The sequence below is a fragment of the Olea europaea genome, unplaced genomic scaffold (genome assembly GCF_002742605.1).
Source record: "Olea europaea var. sylvestris unplaced genomic scaffold, O_europaea_v1 scaffold1066, whole genome shotgun sequence".
Classification (NCBI taxonomy): Eukaryota; Viridiplantae; Streptophyta; class Magnoliopsida; order Lamiales; family Oleaceae; genus Olea; species Olea europaea.
Window position 1 is genome coordinate 18,121 of NW_019228010.1, and position 18,616 is coordinate 36,736.

At 41.0% G+C, this 18,616-nt stretch overlaps 2 protein-coding genes across 3 annotated transcripts; one reads left to right on the forward strand and one right to left on the reverse strand.

The window, feature by feature from the left end:
• The first annotated feature begins 4,720 nt into the window (after positions 1-4,720).
• On the forward strand, positions 4,721-9,585 carry LOC111373062. The gene is made up of 4 exons (XM_022995536.1): positions 4,721-4,991; positions 5,286-6,382; positions 6,503-8,125; positions 8,185-9,585. Exons 1-4 carry the CDS (start codon positions 4,721-4,723, stop codon positions 9,583-9,585), a joined length of 4,392 nt encoding a protein of 1,463 aa, XP_022851304.1.
• A 4,172-nt stretch (positions 9,586-13,757) lies between these two features.
• LOC111373048 lies at positions 13,758-17,331 on the reverse strand. 2 transcript variants are annotated; one of them, XM_022995508.1, is made up of 4 exons: positions 16,942-17,331; positions 15,218-15,612; positions 14,800-14,993; positions 13,758-14,572 (listed from the first exon to the last, which is right to left on the reverse strand). In XM_022995508.1, the coding sequence occupies exons 1-4, from the start codon at positions 17,250-17,252 to the stop codon at positions 14,177-14,179; spliced, it is 1,296 nt and encodes a 431-aa protein (XP_022851276.1). In that variant the 5' UTR covers positions 17,253-17,331; the 3' UTR covers positions 13,758-14,176. The 2 variants fall into 2 exon arrangements, with proteins under 2 accessions (XP_022851276.1, XP_022851275.1); XM_022995507.1 differs by having other exon boundaries at positions 14,800-14,996; positions 16,942-17,329.
• Between the last annotated feature and the right edge of the window lie 1,285 nt (positions 17,332-18,616).

Consider the following 18,616-nt stretch of genomic DNA (forward strand, 5'->3'; position numbering starts at 1 on the left):
GTGGCCAATTGTTGACAGCAGTTGGTGTTGATGCGAATAATGGTATGTATCCAGTGGCATATGCAGTTGTGGAGGTTGAAAATGGGGATAATTGGAAATGGTTTTTGGAGTTATTGAAGGATGATTTGCACATACATAGCAGTCAACATTGGATATTCATTTCAGATAAGCAAAAGGGATTGACAAATGCAATTGGGACATTGTTTGAGAATTCGGAGCATAGGACGTGTGTCAGACATCTATACAACAATTTCAGCGTCTGTCACAAGGGTTTAGCATTGAAGAACTGTTTGTGGGATGCAGCTAGGGCCACTACTATATCCCAGTGGCGTCAGCACATGCAACGGATGATGGACTTGGACCCGGCTGCTTATGGATGGCTTGAAGAAAAACCAGCTTCCCATTGGAGTAAATCCCATTTTAGAGAGTGGAATCAGTGTGACATGCTTCTCAACAACTTATGTGAATCATTTAATAGCACAATTGTGGCTGCAAGAAAGAAGCCGATCTTAACCATGTTGGAGGATATCAGGGTATATTTGATGAGGAGAATTGTGGCCTGTAGAGAGTCTTGTGATAGGTGGACAACAGCAGTTGGACCTAGAATTCAGAAGATTTTGGACAAAAATGGTAAACTTGCAAGGTTTGAGTGGGCTGAGTACGCAGGCAATGAAAAGTTCCAAGTTCGCCACAATGCCGGGATTGTGCTACATGCTGTGGATTTAAGGGCACGAACTTGTACATGCCGTGGTTGGCAATTATCAGGAATTGCATGTAGCCATGTCATTGCCTCAATTGTATCTAGAGGCTTGAACGTGTTAGAGTTCGTGGATGACATCTATAAGAAGGATGCATACATAAAAACATATACGCCATCAATTTCTCCCATCACAGGTCCAGACGCATGGCCTACCCCAGGTTTGAACCCTCTCACTCCACCGGTATACACGAAGAGGCCTGGGAGGCCAAAGAAAAATAGAAGAAAAGAGCCGAATGAGGTGGCTTCTTCAAGTCAGCCGAAGAGGTCCAGTCAGTCCAAGAGAAATGTCAATACTTCACAATCAACTTCAGGAACAACAGAAGGTCAACGAAAAAGATCGGGGCTAATAATGACATGTACGAAGTGCGGTGAAGCAGGACACAATAGGAGAGGCTGCAAAGGGGCACCACCTCCAGCACCTTGTTAGGATGAAGCTGTCTGGGGTCTGCCAAGTTCACTTATTAATTTTTTGGCTTTTGTCTTTCTTATTTAGTGCACAAACTGTCTGCTTGTAGTGGATATAATATAGCACTTTGGGAACCTTTTTTGGTGTTTATATACTGGGAGAATGTAGCAAGTTCAGGAATTATGTTTCTGTCACAGTGGATATTTGGCACAGTTGAAATGAATTGTATCTATTTTTGCTTCAATTTTCAGTTATTTTTGCTTCAGCAGGTACTGGATATTTTTGTTTCAGTTTTCGATTGATTGGTGAATGAATTGTGTTTCAAATTCTGTAATAAAATTGTGTATTTAGGGACTTTTGAATTGGTGTGTATCAACAGGTGGTATATGGAAGAAAACAGGGAATTCTCTCGCCAAATTTTTTTTAAAAGTCAGGGACGTTATTCGCAAGTATTTCTAAAAAGTAGGGACGTTATTATCAAATATTTCTAAAAGGTAGGGACTTTACTCGCAAAATTTTTTATAGGTAGGGATGTTTTAAGCCAAAATTTAACTACGTAGGGATTATTAGCACAAGGTTCATTCGATTCCGAACAGGACCCATTCATCTTCTCCAATGAGCTAAAATGGGTCATTCACCATTGAACTGATACATAGAACCAATACATACTTCACAGCACCCATTTTCACTCGATCTCCTCAATTTATCCCATGGTCACAATAAGCATAAACTAGAAATAAATATCAAGCAATCATCTCTATAAATTCACCAACCATTCAATATATTTCTTACTACATCTTTCCAGAAACCTAACATATAAGCAGTAGTGATGGTCGGAATTAATCTGTGATTAGTTCTTTAATTAACAACATTTTTTTTCCTTATTTAATGTAATAATTTAAAGTATTTTCACACCCATTTTCACACCCATTTTTCAGCAACTGTTATATATATGGACTACGTAGAAGGCGGGAATGAGGGGTTTTGTTGGGTGAGACGGTTTTACCCCTGCTGACTGGACAAAAAATGACTCTCTCTCTTTAATTAACGGCAAAATGGATGGAACTTGGACGGAAGGACCTTCACCGCAACGAAAGGTTGATTTGAGGGCAAAAATGCCAAAAAATGAAAGGTAAGGACGTTTTCCACAATGAAACTTAAAGGTAGGGACGTTTTTCGCCAATTACCCTAAAAAAAACACTATTTCAACCATTAAAATTTGGTAAGAATGGAGGCCAAACAGGGGCAATTATATCTGCACTAGGGATGGACCCGAATATAGCCCGACCCAACCCCTCCTCTATCCGCCCTTATAGGATCATTCCAGTTTGTAAATATTGCAACTCTTCAAAGATACATATCTTGATGATTTACTCACACGAATTTTGAGGGTTTCTTTCATTTCTCATGGCATGCTTGAAGGTGTTGCTTGCTCAATGTAAAAGTTAAGAATGATATGTTCCATCGTGTTTTAGAGTATATGTTTGGCAAGGATTTGAAAGTAATAAAAAGTTATATCAATTTTTATCTACATATTTCGTGGAACTCACAACTACTACACATTTATCCACCATTCATTCTCTCTCTCTCTCTCTCTCTCTCTCTCTCTCTCTCTCTCTCTCTATATATATATATATATAAGCAAAATCATTTATAAAAACTTCTCAAACCAACTCTAAATGTAAAAACTTCGTATTTTAAGTACAATTTTTATTGAATTATAATTATTTAAATAGTAATATCAACATTTTTACATAATCACATGCACATCGCAACACACTAGTATACTAGAAGTTAAGTGAACTTTGTTCTACATATTTTTTGGTTCTCCTTATGACTAAAATAAATAACCAACCAAACATTCTCATGTTTTGACCAACCTTATAATCTACTAATAAAGATAAAACTTTTATGAAAAAGTACATAAAAGCATACTTTAAAAAAAAAAATTAAAAAAAATATAACTCTTTTACCTAGTCAAATATCTTATTCATTTTTATTTTTTTTTGGAATAATCTGACCTCCAAACCACGTTTCATATTAATTACAAGAGTTGCTGTTTAGAGCCTGTTTGGGAGTGATTTTTTCTTCTAAAAAATTGATTTTTTGATCGTTATTTTACTATTTCAACCGTCATATTTGACTTATTCTCTCACAAGTGGACCCTACTTTTCTCCTAACGATCAAAAAATTAATTCTCAAAATTACTTCCAAACAGGCTCTTAGTAACATTGAATGATAAATACAATTAAATTAGTCATTTGATTTCATCTTTCATTTAATTTATCACTAAACACCACATGTTATGGAATTATATTCCCAGTGAGACTAAATAACATTACTATAAGAATATCATTATAATGATGGAACGTCGATGATGTGGCCACTTAGAATTCCACCACTTGAACCCAACCAGTAATTACTCGATCTACCTGCCCTAATACACGCCTCAAAATCTTCACTACTTTCTACATAACCATTTCTTGCGAACCTACCAACCATAAAACTATCCTTCGGGGAAAAAAAACACCTTATAAATATTAGCTAGAAATTTCAATCAGACGAAGCTCAAAAGAAATTCGACTAACTTCTTATTAAAAGCGCCTTTTTTTTTTCTTTTGTAAACGTATTATGAATATTGAATTACACTCTCATTTAGTCAAATTAAAAAAATAAAATTGAATCCCTTGGAAAGCTAATTTGCCCTTTACATCTAAGCTCTGGACATGATTCTTGATAATCCATACTCTAATTTGAGATAGAGAATAAGCATTTTGAAAATTTTGTGAACAAGAATTTCAATACAGTTGCAAAAAAATTGAAGGATACTAACCATTACTTAGTAGTTGATAAAAATAATTGTTTCCCATTTATGAAAATCGTGTATCCTACTTGATGATTCCGGGATTGGAAACCCCGAACTCTCCCTGAGTCCGTGTACCATGCTCGACCTCGACCTAATACCCCGAGTTGATCTTGGTGAGTTGGGCCTGTTTGAGGTCGGGGTCTACTCCAAGGTCGGGTTTCTTTCCCAATGCTGCCCACCGACTTAATCTCCAAAAGAAAATAGACCCCACCTAAATCTGCTCCTCCCCTGATTAGAACTCTAACAGAATACTTCTAATCACACTCCAACACCTAATCCTAAGGGGGAAAGGACTCTTTCAATAATAAAATCCTTCTACAGCTCCCCCACCAACACCTATAAATACTTGGCCAAAGCTCAACACAAAGGTACATTTTTCATTATCTTCAGTTTATAGCCTCACGCACTAAATTCCCTATCTGACTTAAGTATCGGAGGGGCGACGAGCACACACCTCGTTGCCTTTGTTGCAGGTAATCACAGACCGGTCGTATTCATCAAAGTGAAGTTGGACCATCAAGTTCGAGATCTTTCAGGTGACATTTTTTGGTAGCATCATTGGCGCCGTCTGTGGGAAGCGCTACCAAAAGCCATGGTGAATACACGATCGGGTCTTCCACCAGCAAGATCATCCGCTCCAAATCCTCCCCCTGGAGATCACCCTATCCCTTAAGAGGAATCATCAGAGATGGCGGCACCGCCACCAGCTGTCATTACCACCGGAGCTTTTGAAGAGCTCCGCCAACAAGTTACTACATTAACTCAGTTATTAAGCCAAAGAAACTCACACCCATCACATACACCAACACCGGATGGCGATCTTATGGCAGCCGCTCAAGCTCGAGCTCCACGAAACATCCCTGATAATGGTGTTGGAACCTCGGGTGTACCTCCTATGACCGCAGCATCAAGGGCAGTAACGATAGAATCAGGGGAGCTTGCCAGAATCATCCAAGAAGGTATTGCCGCGGGCCTAGCACAAAAATCAAAGGGGACAACAGGCTTTACCCCTAGCACCCCCTTTACTCCTGAAGTACTGTCCTACCCCCTTCCAGATAGGTTCAAGTAACCCAGGATAAAGGAGTATGATGGAACCACTGACCCTATCAACCACCTCAATATATATACCGATATTATGAACCTACAGGTCGCACCTGATGTTGTAATGTGCAAAGCCTTCCCTCAAACTCTTACAAGCGCAGCTAGAGATTAGTTCTCCACATTAGAGCCAAATTCTATCGCCTCATTCGCAGACTTGGTCGATAAATTCTCTGCTTTCTTCGCAAGCATCAAGAGAATTAGGAAAACAACGGCATCACTTATGCAGATGCGCCAGGGACCCAATGAAACATTACGCAATTTCATGACTAGATTCAATAAAGAAAGACTTCATATTCCCGATCTACATATTACAGCTGCGGTCTTAGCTTTGACATACGCTATAAGATGTGAAGCATTCAAGATGTCTTTGTCGAAAACCCCCCCCCCCCCCCCCCCCGACCTCCTAACTCGAGCTGAGAAATACATCAATATGGAAGAAACTCTAACCCCAAGAAAGGACGTTTCACCTTTGATAAGGCCAGACAATAAGAGACCACGTGAACCCAATCAACGAGACGACAATCCTCGGGTCAAGCAAAAACAAAACCCCCGACAGGAAACTTTTACTCCCCTGAATACGTCAAGGTCCAACATCCTGATGGAGATCAAGGACCTCAAAGAGCTTAAGTGGCCTCCCAGAATGCGATCATTACCTGAAAACAGAGACAGAACCAAGTACTGTGACTTCCACCGAGACCACGGACATACCACTGAAGGGTGCTTGGCTCTGAAGCAGCAAATTGAGGCCCTCATCAGGAGGGGTTTTTTGGGCTCTTACACTAGCCATGAAAAACGCCCGAGGAACAAGCAGGATAACATACATGAGGGGCATAGTAGTGAACCACCAACAGCTGGCACTATTAACGTTATTATCGGAGGAACAGCTTCAGGGGGACACACCAACAATGGACGTAAGAAGTACGCCAAACAGCTTCCAGTCTCTCCTGGCACGGATCTTGCTCATACGGAATATATCACCTTCGGGTCCAAGGATTTGGAAGGAATATCCTTCCCCCATGATGACGCCCTAGTCATATCAGCCATCATAGCTAACTTCGAGGCCAAGAGAATTCTTGTGGATAATGGAAGTGCAGCTAATGTACTGTCTCATGAAGCTTTAGTTCAGATGGGTATCTCAGTGGAACAACTCAAGCCTGTTAAAACACCCCTACAAGGATTTGGTGGCGGGGTCATCACCCCTGAAGGTATTGTTGAATTACCCATGACTTTGGGATCTGAAGGTCGGCAGGTAACCCATATAGTAACTTTCGAAGTTGTCTGAATTTCGATGGCCTATAACGCCATTCTGGGAAGACCGTTGCTAAATAAAATCAGAGCTGTTATCTCAACTTTTCACCTGGCGATGAAGTTCCCCACATATAGTGGAGTTGGGGTCGTCCGAGGAAGCCAAACCATGGCTCGCCAGTGTTATGCGACCAGTGTCCGAAAAATAAAGGGCGACGTCATGCAGCTTACAGAGCTCGAGCTCGAGCTTGAAAATCGTGGGAGACTCGCCCCGGTAGAGAAGCTGGTCGAGGTCGAGCTCGTGCCTGGTAGGAAGGTGACAGTAGGGCGTGACCTTGATTCAACCATCATGGCTAAACTCATAAGTTGTCTCTCCCAGAACCAAGACATATTCGCATGGACAGTTGAAGACATGCCCGGAATTGACCCCGAGGTTGCCGTACACCGGCTCAATGTAAACCCAGGAGCCAAACCTGTCAAACAAAGGAAAAGACAGTTTGCGCCTGAACGGCGCGAAGTCATACAAGAAGAGATTGCCAAGCTGCTCAATGCACAATTCATCTTAGAAGTACAATATCCTGACTGGCTTGCCAATGTAGTTCTCGTAAAAAAGGCCAATGGAAAGTGGCGAGTTTGCATTGACTTCACTGATTTGAACAAAGCATGTTCGAAAGATAGCTATCCCCTACCTCGGATTGACAGTCTCGTTGACAGCACTTCGGGTCACAAATTGTACAGCTTTTTGGACGCATTCTCAGGGTACCACCAAATACCAATGGCCGCAGAAGATCAAGAGAAGACCTCATTCATGGCAGACTCCGCCATCTACTATTATAAGGCCATGCCATTCGGCTTAAAGAACGCAGGGGCTACATATCAGAAGCTAATCAACAAGGTCTTTGCTGATTTAATTGGGAAAACAATTGAGGCTTATGTAGATGACATGGTGGTCAAAAGTAAACAGGTGGATGATCATATCACCGATCTTGAAGAAGTGTTTTCCACGCTACGAAAATACAACATGAAGCTCAACCCAACAAAATGTGCCTTTGGGGTAGCATCAGGAAAGTTTCTAGGTTTCATGATCACAAATAGAGGAATAGAAGCCAACCCTGACAAGATCCAAGCCCTGATATCTATGGAAGCCCCAAAGAGCGAAAGGGACATCCAAAAGCTTACAGGTCGGGTAGCAGCATTGAACAGATTTGTCTCTCGGGCAACAGATAAATGTTTTCCTTTTTTCAAAGTTCTAAGAGGCCACAATAGTTTTGAATGGAATGACGAATGCGATCTAGCCTTCCAACAACTTAAGCAAACTTTAGCTGTACCTCCAGTTCTTGCCAAACCAGAGCCTGGTGATACTTTGTTCCTTTACTTAGCTGTTTCTCAAAATGCCGTAAGTGGGGTACTAGTAGAGGAAAAAGGAAAGGTGCAACAACCCATCTACTATGTCAGTAAAGTACTTCTTGACACAGAAACTCGGTATAATCTTGCGGAACAGTTAGCTCTTGCTTTGATAGTAACTGCTAGAAAGTTGCGACAATATTTCCAATCTCACCCTATAATAGTTCTCACCAATCAACCACTTAAGCACATACTTCAGAGACCAGATGTCTCAGGAAGGCTATTAAAATGGGCGATCGAGCTTGGCGAGTTCGACATAGAATTCAAGCCTCGACCTTCCATCAAAACGCAGGCACTGGCCGACTTCATAGCTGAACTCACTCCAAAGACAAAAAGGCCAGAAGTAAACCCGAGCACGACCTCAAAAACCTGGGAGATATTTGTTGACGGTGCATCGAATAGCTCGGGCTCAGGGCCGGGATAATCATCATCAGCCCGAACAAAACCACTGAAGTTCAATGTGCGCTTAGGTTTGAGTTTGAAGCAACCAACAACGAAGCGGAATATGAAGCTGTGGTCATTGCTCTGGAACTTGCCAGGAATTTGGAATTAGAGCACATCAGAGTCTTCAGCGACTCACAGCTCGTTGTTGGACAGATTGAAGGATCCTTTGAAAGAAAAGATGAAAAGATGAGCTCATACTGTCTAAAAGTGCATGACCTTCAAAGGCAGTTCACAAGTTGTGAAATATTGAAAATAGCAAGGGCAGATAACTCCAAAGCTGATGCACTATCTAGACTTGTTTTCATGAGGATAGATGGACTCGACAGAACAGTGCACATCAAGATTGTCACAGAGCCTAGCATAAACATGAAGCCGAGCGTCATGGACATTGACCATGAGCCCTCCTGGATTGATCCAATAGTTGAGTATATAAGTAATGGAGACCTACCTCCTGACCCTCGAGCCGCAAGAAGTATTCGAGCCAAAGCTGCTAGGTATTGCATGATCAGAGGGGTGCTGTTTCGACGAAGCCTCACGCTCCCCTATCTGAGATGCTTTAAGCCTTCCGAATCTCTCCAAGCCCTGACTGAGGTTCACGAGGGAGTATGCGGAAATCACCAAGGAGCCAGGGCTCTTGCCTACAAATTAATAAGGTATGGATACTACTGGCCAACTATGAAAAAAGATGCAGCTGAATACGTTAAAAGATGCGACAAATGTCAGAGGTTTGGTAATGCTATACATGCCCCTGCAGAAGAGTTGACCTCTATCCATTATTCAGCACCATTTGAACAATGGGGAGTCGACATTCTTGGTCCTTTCCCCATGGCCCGAAGACAATTAAAATTTACTGTGGTAGCAGTTGAATACTTCACAAAGTGGGTAGAAGCCGAACCCCTAGCAAAAATATCAGAGGCCAAGCTCAGATCATTTATATGGAAGTCTATTGTATGTAGGTTCGGAATACCCAAAGTACTTATAACAGACAATGGAAGACAGTTCGACAATTCACAATTCAGAAACTTTTGTGTCAATCTCGATATCGACCATCGACTGACGTCAGTATCGCACCCTCAAAGCAATGGCCTCGCTGAGGTGACAAATAGAATCATACTTCAGGACCTTCGCACCAGAATTGGAAATGCAAGAGGTGACTGGCCCGATGAGTTGCCCTCTATATTATGGGCATATAGAACTTCTCATAAAACAGCAACGGGCGAGACTCCCTTCATGTTAGCTTTTGGCTTGGAGGCCACTATCCCCATCGAAGTCAGTCTCCCCACTTTAAGGAGGGTTCAACCCGGCATGGAAGACCGAACAACCAAACATTTTGACTTGCTGGAAGAAGTAAGAGAGTAAGCTTCACTAAGAGCTGCTAGTTACCAAAATAAAACGGCAAAGTATTTCAACACCAAAGTCAAGACCCGAGAATTTAAGAGTGTCGATTTGGTTCTAAGAAAAGCAGAGGCTGCTGGACACCCTCCAGGTAAACTTGGACCAGTGTGGGAAGGGCCATTCGAAGTCATACGAAGGATCAAAAGAGGAGCATACAGCCTTAGAGATACTTTAGGAAATCCACTCCCAAGGCCTTGGAACGTGGATAACCTAAAAATATATTACAAGTAGAATAGCAATAGCATCACACAAGGGCTTGCACGCCCGCCTTATTTGCTTTCAAGTAGCTCGGGGATACGAACCCTTGGGCATTTTTTTCTCTTTCAAGTAGCTCGGGGCTATGAACCCTTGGGCATGTTTTCTTTCAAGTAGCTCAGGGCTATGAACCCTAGAGCATTTTTTGCTTTCAAGTAGCTCGGGCTAAGTACCCTTGAGCACCTAATAATATTCAAAGTTTTCTTTTCCTAGCACTACTTAAACATTGGCATAATGACGTGCTTCGGGCGTGCAGCCACTTTAACATTAGTGTAATGACGTGCTACGGGCATGCAACTAATAACTTTGGCATAATGACGTGCTTCGGGCATGCAGCCACTTTAACATTAGTGTAATGACGTGCTTCGGGCATGCAACTAAACTCTAGCGTGATGACATACGGGCATACCGTAGCTCGAGGTTACGAACCCCGAACTTCTTCTCATCTAAAGTCAGTAATGGATAAGTTCGGGGTCGGGCAAGTTGACATGACAAAAGTCAGACACAACCTAGAACTCATCATCTAAACTGACTTTCAGGCCCTAAAGTTCGACATCGACGACTACATCAAGAATCGAGCTGAGACATGCCTGGTGTTTAAGGTCGAAATGTTGATCGAATTTAACCCCGTGTCACAAAACACCCCGAGCTAGAAAAGGCCCTAGTTATTACAAACTAAAAAGCTCGAACTCATCATCTGGTTCGACCTATGGGTCTAACGACAACATCAAGGATCGAGCTCGTGCAGGCTTGACGTTCAACATATGTGCACGAACATTCATCAAGTAAAGTGCACGAACATTAATCAATCATTAAATCAAAACGTAGTATGCACGAACATTCAACAAGTAAAGTGCATGAACATTAATCATTAAATCAAAAAAAACAAGTGCTCGACCATTGATCAATGAAATAGGAAAAGTATCAGCCCAGTTCGTGCAACATTACAAAAAAATTTTAAAAACCTAATCGATATCTACAACCTTGACTTCATCCCCTTGATCGCCATCCTCGGCGTCATCTCCATCACCGTCATCATCATCTTCACCATCGTCCTCGACCTCAGAAGCCGAAAGTTCGAGCTTTCCTGCGAGCTCGTTCACCGTCTTCAAGTCCTCGACGAGAGACTTCAAGTCCTCAGGCATCTTCGTGCGAAGATAAGAGCGGGCAAGGTGAAGCCCGTAATGGTAAGAGCCCGACCCGTACTGTCCCAGCAGGGTCCCAAACTCGTCAGACTTCTTGAAGTCTTCAACAGCCTGAGCTCGAGCCTCCTCACGAGCCTTTGCGAGCTCTTCGCCGAAGCTCCTCTGGGACTGGAGAAGCTCGAGCTTAACTTCCTCGACTTCAGCCTTGGATGTCTCCAGCTCCTCTCGGGACTTCTTGAGGTCAGCCTCAGTAATCTTAAGAGCTTTTTCCAAGTCACGAGCTCGCTTTTCAGCTCACTCCTTTTCCTTTAATACCTCGTCCATTTCGTTCGAGATATTGATGCCATTTAAGGTAAGACCCCGAGCCACGCTCAGCGTCTGCACAAAGAAAGAAAGAAAACCCGAAGTCAGTTCGATCAAAGAAGATCAAAATAAAAAATACAGTTAAGGTCAGTATCTTACCCTTAAGGTCAAAGCCTCCAGTGTCTTGACCCCTTCATTGATGTTGACGTCCTTCTCGAACCTTTCAACAAGGTCCTTCACCAGGACACACTCTGTGTATTCCTCGAGGGCACTATCTGAGATAGGCTCGAAGCCTGAATCCGCAACGCCATAACAGCCTCAAGCTCGATCTTCATATTTCGTCTTCGGACGAGGCGTTGAGGTCGGGCTCCTTGACGTCGAGGGTTGACCTCTACGAGGCACCGAGCTCTCAAGAGGAACCTCAGGAACCCTAACATCGGCGTGCCTGGCCCTCTTCTTTCCCTTTTTTGAGGCCGGGGCTTTGGACATCGGCCCCTTGGCCTTATGGTGGACATTGGCCAATAGTTTAGACGGATCAAAAGACATCTCAGGATCTGCAAGAAACAAATCAGAAGACATTAGCACGAACTCGATGTCATGAATACAACAATAGAGCTTAAAAAGTAAAAAACATACCTTCGAGGCCTTTTACATTTGCAAGGTCGAGGGTGTCATCCTCGAGCAAATAATCAATCTTCTCTGCCAAAGGGTCGTGGTTAACTAACCTTAATCTGTCCCTCTCTAGAACCTCAAAATATGCCTGAGCCTCATTAAATCGATCCTTACTAGGGATCTCCCACCTCGGGCTAAAGGGATGGTCGAGATCCTGGGGCTTTACAAAGAAAAATCTCTCCTTCCAATCAGGCGTTCTAAACCCCCCCTTTGTTGACAAATACACAAAACAGTTGAACCCCGACGAATACTTCATATCATACACCATCCTCAGAAGGTCGACCATAGGCTCGATATCGAGGCATCTACATAATATAAAGAAGTAGACCAAAAGCCTCCAACCGTTAGGAGCTAACTGACCCGGACACATATAGAACGAAGTTAGGAAGTGGATAAAAAAGGGGTGAAGAGGCCACCGCATCCCAGCCTTAAGGGCATCCCTGAAAAACGTCATCTTCCCCTCTCGAGCTCCTAATATACCTTCAGTATTTTCAGGAACCCTAACATCACAAATGGGCATCACCCCGAACTCTCTAGCTATCTTAATAATTACATGTTCTTTATAAATGGTCGGGTTCTTTGGGTAAGTCAATGCCTCTCCTGGAGAGTGCGAGCTAACAGAAAAGGCCAGGGTGACAAGATCTCGACCTTGATCACCTGGAGCCTCGACAGCTATACTAGGGGCAGTAGAGTTCTCATTATCCCCCGAACTCTTAGAAAGCCTACTACTGTCACTATTACTCGACCCCCTACTGCTATTACTACCACTACTGCTACTACTCGACATTACTTTACTCAAATAATTAACGACTTAAAGGCTCGAACTCTTACCTTAATGGAGATCGCTCACAACCCACTATCCCCGAACTCGAGCTTCTTTTACAGAGAGTGGAGAGTAAAAAGTGAAAATGAATAGTAGGGTATTTATAAGGGTCATGGGCATACCAACAGTCACTTAATCTAAAACCCTTAAAAAGGACACGTGGCAAAGATCCAAGTTCGAGCTCTGACAACCAGCCACATGACAAACACGTGACATTGTATATGTCCAACAGGTAATTGACAGGTGTCGAGGTCGATATCAAGCCACGACATCCTTTTTGCATCTTAATCTAAGATCGTTTACCTTTCACGATCTACAACTCAGATACACGGGGGCCTATGATGATTCTGGGATTGGAAACCCCGAACTCTCCCTGAGTCCGTGCACCATGCTCGACCTCGACCTAATACCCTGAGTTGATCTTGGTGAGTTGGGCCTGTTTGAGGTCGGGGTTTACTCCAAGGTCGGGTTTCTTTCCCAATGCTGCCCACCGACTTAATTTCCAAAAGAAAATAGACTCCACCTAAGTCTACTCCTCCCCTGATTAGAACTCTAACATAATACTTCTAATCACACTCCAACACCTAATCCTAAGGGGGAAAGAACTCTTTCAATAATAGAATCCTTCTACAGCTCCCCCACCAACACCTATAAATACTTGGCCAAAGCTCAACACAAAAGTACGTTTTTCATTATCTTCAGTTTATAGCATCACGCACTAAATTCCCTATCTGACTTAAGCATCGAAGGGACGACGAGCACACACCTCGTTGCCTTTGTTACAAGTAATCACAGACCGGTCGTATTCATCAAAGTGAAGTTAGACCATCAAGTTCGAGATCTTTCAAGTGACATTTTTTGGTAGCATCACTACTCTTGATAAAAAATAAATCTAAATTGCACGCAAAGAGTGAGTCTAAGACGAAATTTCATAAATATGGTTCAACAACACGATTCAACATAAACTGCTAGGGGTGTGGTAATTTCATCTTGGCACCTTTGCACAAGGAAGAACATCCTGAAACGACACCACAAGTTTCACCCTTCATAATAGGTGTTACAAAAGGCAAATGCATGAAATTTTAAATGCAAAACATATGAATGACAAGGAATCGTATCAGTACATGTTAATTTTACACGTATCTCGATGTCATCAAGTGGAAACCTTGGTAGCAGACATTTCTTGGTCCTCGAAACAAGAGGGGGAAAAAAACATCATGTGCAGTTTCTAAATCCTCAAAGCACCTTGAGAATTGAAGTCCTCACCGAGTTCTTACATTGGGATTAAATGTGAGTGAAATTTAAATCTGTCTCATCGATTTCTTGGGAAAACGTGTCCCATGAATCTGGCAGAAAATTAGCCATCACTTGTCAATGAGAAGGCAAGAAGAACAATACCAAGTGTAAAGAAGATTGTAGCAGCAGCAAACAACCACAAAACCCGACTTTTAGGTCTCTGGCTCACTTGACCACTAAACTCCACCTCTTCCAGAAGTTCTCGCACTCGATCCATGTCAGAGTCTTTGGCAGCTTGTATTAGTCGATTTTGAATTTTGTCGAGCTTTTTCAGCCTCCTATATTTGGAGGCATCTTTGATTGGCCAGAAAAGACCCGTCATTTTCCATAGAAAGATGCCCATGTAGATGGCTACAAGACAATCCACACTATAATGGTGCCGTTCTCTAATTTCTCTTTGGGCACTGTGCAGTACAAGAACCCAGATAACAGCTGAGCTTAAACCTCCGTAAGCTTCCTGCATTATTTATCAAAGGAGAAAAGTCAAATGAATTACAGATTATTACTGAAACTTCAAAGAGTTGCTACTACATAAATGGAGAACAATTTTGGCAGGTGTATTAGGAAGGATTTGATATTTCAGCATATTAAGAAAGAAAAATAAGCTAAAATTTGCTCATTATACTATCTAATCCAATCCAGCACTGAGTATCAAACAAAACATGCAGTGCATTCGATACATACTGTCCATGCCATAGCTGTCAAAACTGCAACAAGCATGTGGCCACTGTATAGGAGGTCATTGCACCCACCCCCAGCTTTTTTTAGCAGATGGTACCACGGAGATGATCCTTCAGAAGCTGTAGGTCGTAGAAAATTAGCGAGAAAGCTCATAGAACCCCAATCTGGTTGGAAGTCGACATTGTACTCCGCTGGATCTGCTGAAAGAGGATGAAGAATCTTGTAAACAACAAAATGATCTCAATAAGTCTACGTAAACTGCTAAACTTGACTCCCCCAAAAGGCCAGAAGAAACAAACGACCCAAGTGAGGAAGTTCCAGAAAGAGTAGTGGATAGAAGGTATTAAAGATTAAACAACATATGATTCCTAATAATTAGACTTAATAGAAGAAAACAAAAGAAATGTAACCAAGGAAATACCATAAGCAATATCATGATGAATGATATGGCGTATAGCATTAGAATCTGTAGCATATGGAACATAATATTTCTGAGCCCAAGGATGAGGGTATGGAGGGACTTGGAACCGAGCAGAAGCACACCAAGGACGTGGTGATGGCAAAATTGTAGACACAAACGCTATGGCCCGAAGAAGCCGTCCAATACCCATCGTGAACATGTATCTTGCACCCAGCCCCAGACCAGGAGCTTCAACCGAGTCAAATAATACGGAGAAGCCAAGCATTATAAACAACATCAGGAAATGGTGCAACCCGATAACACGAGATCTCAGTATATTGACTACTGTTTGAGGCAGTTTCTCATTCAATCCCAGCAGCAACCACTGGCCAACATCAGGAAGAGGCGATTGAGCACTGTCAAACATTAGCAAGCCTATTATACACCCAGTGACAAAAAGTTTTTGTTAGTGATGAAGTTTAGGAAAGTAGTGATAATTATGACATTTTGTTAACAAAGGTTTCCTAGAGCATAGTAAGAACAATGATGGTATTTGTATATCATCTATCACACAACTGTCATCAAGAACTTGAAATTTAGAAAGAGTGTCAATAAATCTCAAAGTTAATGTAATTGAAACAACTAAAAGTGGATTGATGCCTTCGATAGATCCCTTCAAGTTAGTGCCTCTTCACTATTTGTTAGAATTGATTATCCAATAATTATTTCACTTCTTTTCTTGGTGGCCTAAGGTTTATTTGTTGATCCACACAGCATTTTTAATTTTTAAGCATCACAACAATTTCAAAGATGGAAAACACAGCAACCTAAGTCAAGTTGTTAGCATCCATTCTTCTTTTTGTGAGTATATCCAAACATATATACAACAAACAATTCGCCCAAAAAGAAAACTTTAGGCAAACCCGAAAATGGGGTATATTCTACTTGTCAAAAATAGCAAAGAGATATAAAAAATTAAAAAAAAAATTAAAAATTAAAAAAAAACCCTTTGTATAAGCAATTAACTAAGTCAAAAATCCTTTTCAAGGAAAACATTAACTGCTTTCTATAGATAAAGTCTAGATGCGTTATATATCTAGTACTACCCAAAAATGCTCTCCTTTTTCAGCTTGAGATCTTGACATAATTAGGAAATTCAGGTTTGCTATCATGATTCTGTTTAAGGTCGCTTACAATTCTACTGATATAAAGTGGATTTACCAAAATTGAAATCACGCCTAATTAAGTCAAACCCAGATCATTAATTATACATATTCAATTTTCAAATCCCATAGAAGCACACTGTAAATGTAGTTTACAAAATCCCAATTCAAATTACACTTAATAAAGGCAGATCTTAATAATACATATTGAAAGATTCAATATGCAAAAACCCGTAACAGAGTAGATGCAAATTTAAAAAATCCCAGTCCAAATAGTAATAAATTAAGTCAAACCCAGATCATTGATCATCCATATTAATCTCAGATTCAATTTTCAAAATCCCGTTATCCCACAACAGATTACACTTAAACCTATACATAAACAGGCACATTCTCTCACTCACTGACAAACACACAAATGGTTCACAACCTCAAACCCGCTAGAATGATAGAATTCCAGTCCCTTAACCTAAACGAGCAAAAATCGTCTAAGAATTTAGCGAAAAGCAGTCCGAAAAATCCAGAAGCAGCAAGCATAAATTTTCCTTTTAGGATACGCGTACATAATTGTCGAATACGTACTTGTGCCAGTCGAGACCAAGTACAGCAGTGACGGACCGAACAGAAATGGCTTCGAAGAGGAGAGCAGAGAGCATGAAGAGCATGGAGAATATGAAGGGAAGAGCTGAGCGGAGCTCCAAGGACCAGTGCCTGTAGAAGGGAACGCGAACAATGACAGCGACGGCCAGGACGACCCAGAGAGCGGGCTGCAGTCGCTCGTGCCACGCCGGTGAAAGGTGGCGGAGGTAATCTATGCTTACGTACGCGATGGCCGCCAGGCCCAGTCCGCCACCTCCGTCGAGGCGCCGCCGTGAACTCGACGGTGGATGCATTTTTATGGTAGTTGGAGTGGTGCGAGTCCCGGATCGGTGACTGATAAAAGGAAAGTGTAGCTACGAAAGAGTCAAAATTAAAATTATTATTTTTTCTTTATTTTTTTAATTTTTATATATAAATATCTATTGTATCTTGACTTCATGTACCAAACATTTCTATATCGCTGCATCCGATATTTTTGTTCCGACACTGTGATGAAATCTTATTTTCTTATTTTAAATCTTTTTGTACTTTTAAGTTAAAATTTTGAAATTATTATTGAGATAAATTATTTATATATTTTTTAGTGATTAAAGTTTTCACATTAGGAAACTTTCGCATATTTTTCATGAAAATTGCTAAGTTTACACCCTTTGGTGTACACCATAACCGATAGCTCAGCATCTCTCATTTTTCATTTTAGCTATACTTTCTCAGGTCATCACAACTTGAAATTTTGTTTTGATATCAAGCATACTCTGACTTTAAAATCATGATCGAGTGTTAATTAGACGTGTCAAAGTGTGTCTGAATAAACAGGGGTAGAGCCGTATACAGATGAGTGTAGGCCAATGCATGCACTCAACTTTGGGTTGCCGCTACCCAAGTTAAAGAATTTCGTAAGAAATAGTGGTTGGGGTAAAATTGTACATTGTTATTCTACAGATTTTTGGGAGAAATGGTTAGTGAGAGAAAAATGGACTGGTGGAAAAAAAATAAGTGGAAGTGAAGTATTTTTCACTGTGTAGAATATTAAATTATTGAATTCGCAAGTGTGTTTTGTCATAAAATTTGTTGTACAAGTCACTTTGTTATAAAGATAATTTTTTTACACTTCAAATTTAGCCATAAATTTTGCCTGCACTGAAAATATTTTCTGGCTCCACCCCTGTGAATAAAGACATTCTCATGCACAAGTCAGAAACACGATATATTGAAGAGACAAAGTTAATTGTGTTGTATTATAAATGTGTAGCTTGAAATATCCTTTTTTTTTTTTTTTTAATTGATTTTGATGTTTTCAAATTCATTTTTTCATCAGATTTATTCTCAACTACATACTCCCGATAAAATAAATTTGAACTTGAAATTATAATTTTTTTCTTATTTTTTAAACGCACATCCTCTGAAAAAAATTATTTCTCAAAATATAAAAATCAAATGAGGGCTTAAATTTTTTGGTTGAAATAAGAAAGGGGAGTGTTAAGCCTTTTATCATCTCAATGTCAAGCTATTTTTTCCACAATGAATGTTACAGAGTTTAGCCCAAGTCCCCACCATCGCACAGGAGAATATCTCTCAAATTATTATTTTTTTATCAGTAAATGTAAAATCTATTGATGATAACCAATATCACTTTCTATGACAGTATAATGATTTT

Bases quoted from the DNA above. Each gene is read 5' to 3' on its own strand.
- LOC111373048 (XM_022995507.1), bottom strand. From the start codon at position 17,252: ATGCATCCACCGTCGAGTTCACGGCGGCGCCTCGACGGAGGTGGCGGA. The intron at 15,613-16,941 runs GTACGTATTCGA...AATGTTTGACAG, and splicing joins CTTGGTCTCGACTGGCACAA to TGCTCAATCGCCTCTTCCTG. The intron at 14,997-15,217 runs GTATTTCCTTGG...ATCCTCTTTCAG, and splicing joins TCATCATGATATTGCTTATG to CAGATCCAGCGGAGTACAAT.
- LOC111373062 (XM_022995536.1), top strand. From the start codon at position 4,721: ATGGCGGCACCGCCACCAGCTGTCATTACCACCGGAGCTTTTGAAGAG. The intron at 6,383-6,502 runs GTAACCCATATA...CTGGCGATGAAG, and splicing joins TGGGATCTGAAGGTCGGCAG to TTCCCCACATATAGTGGAGT. The intron at 8,126-8,184 runs GTAAACCCGAGC...TGCATCGAATAG, and splicing joins CAAAGACAAAAAGGCCAGAA to CTCGGGCTCAGGGCCGGGAT.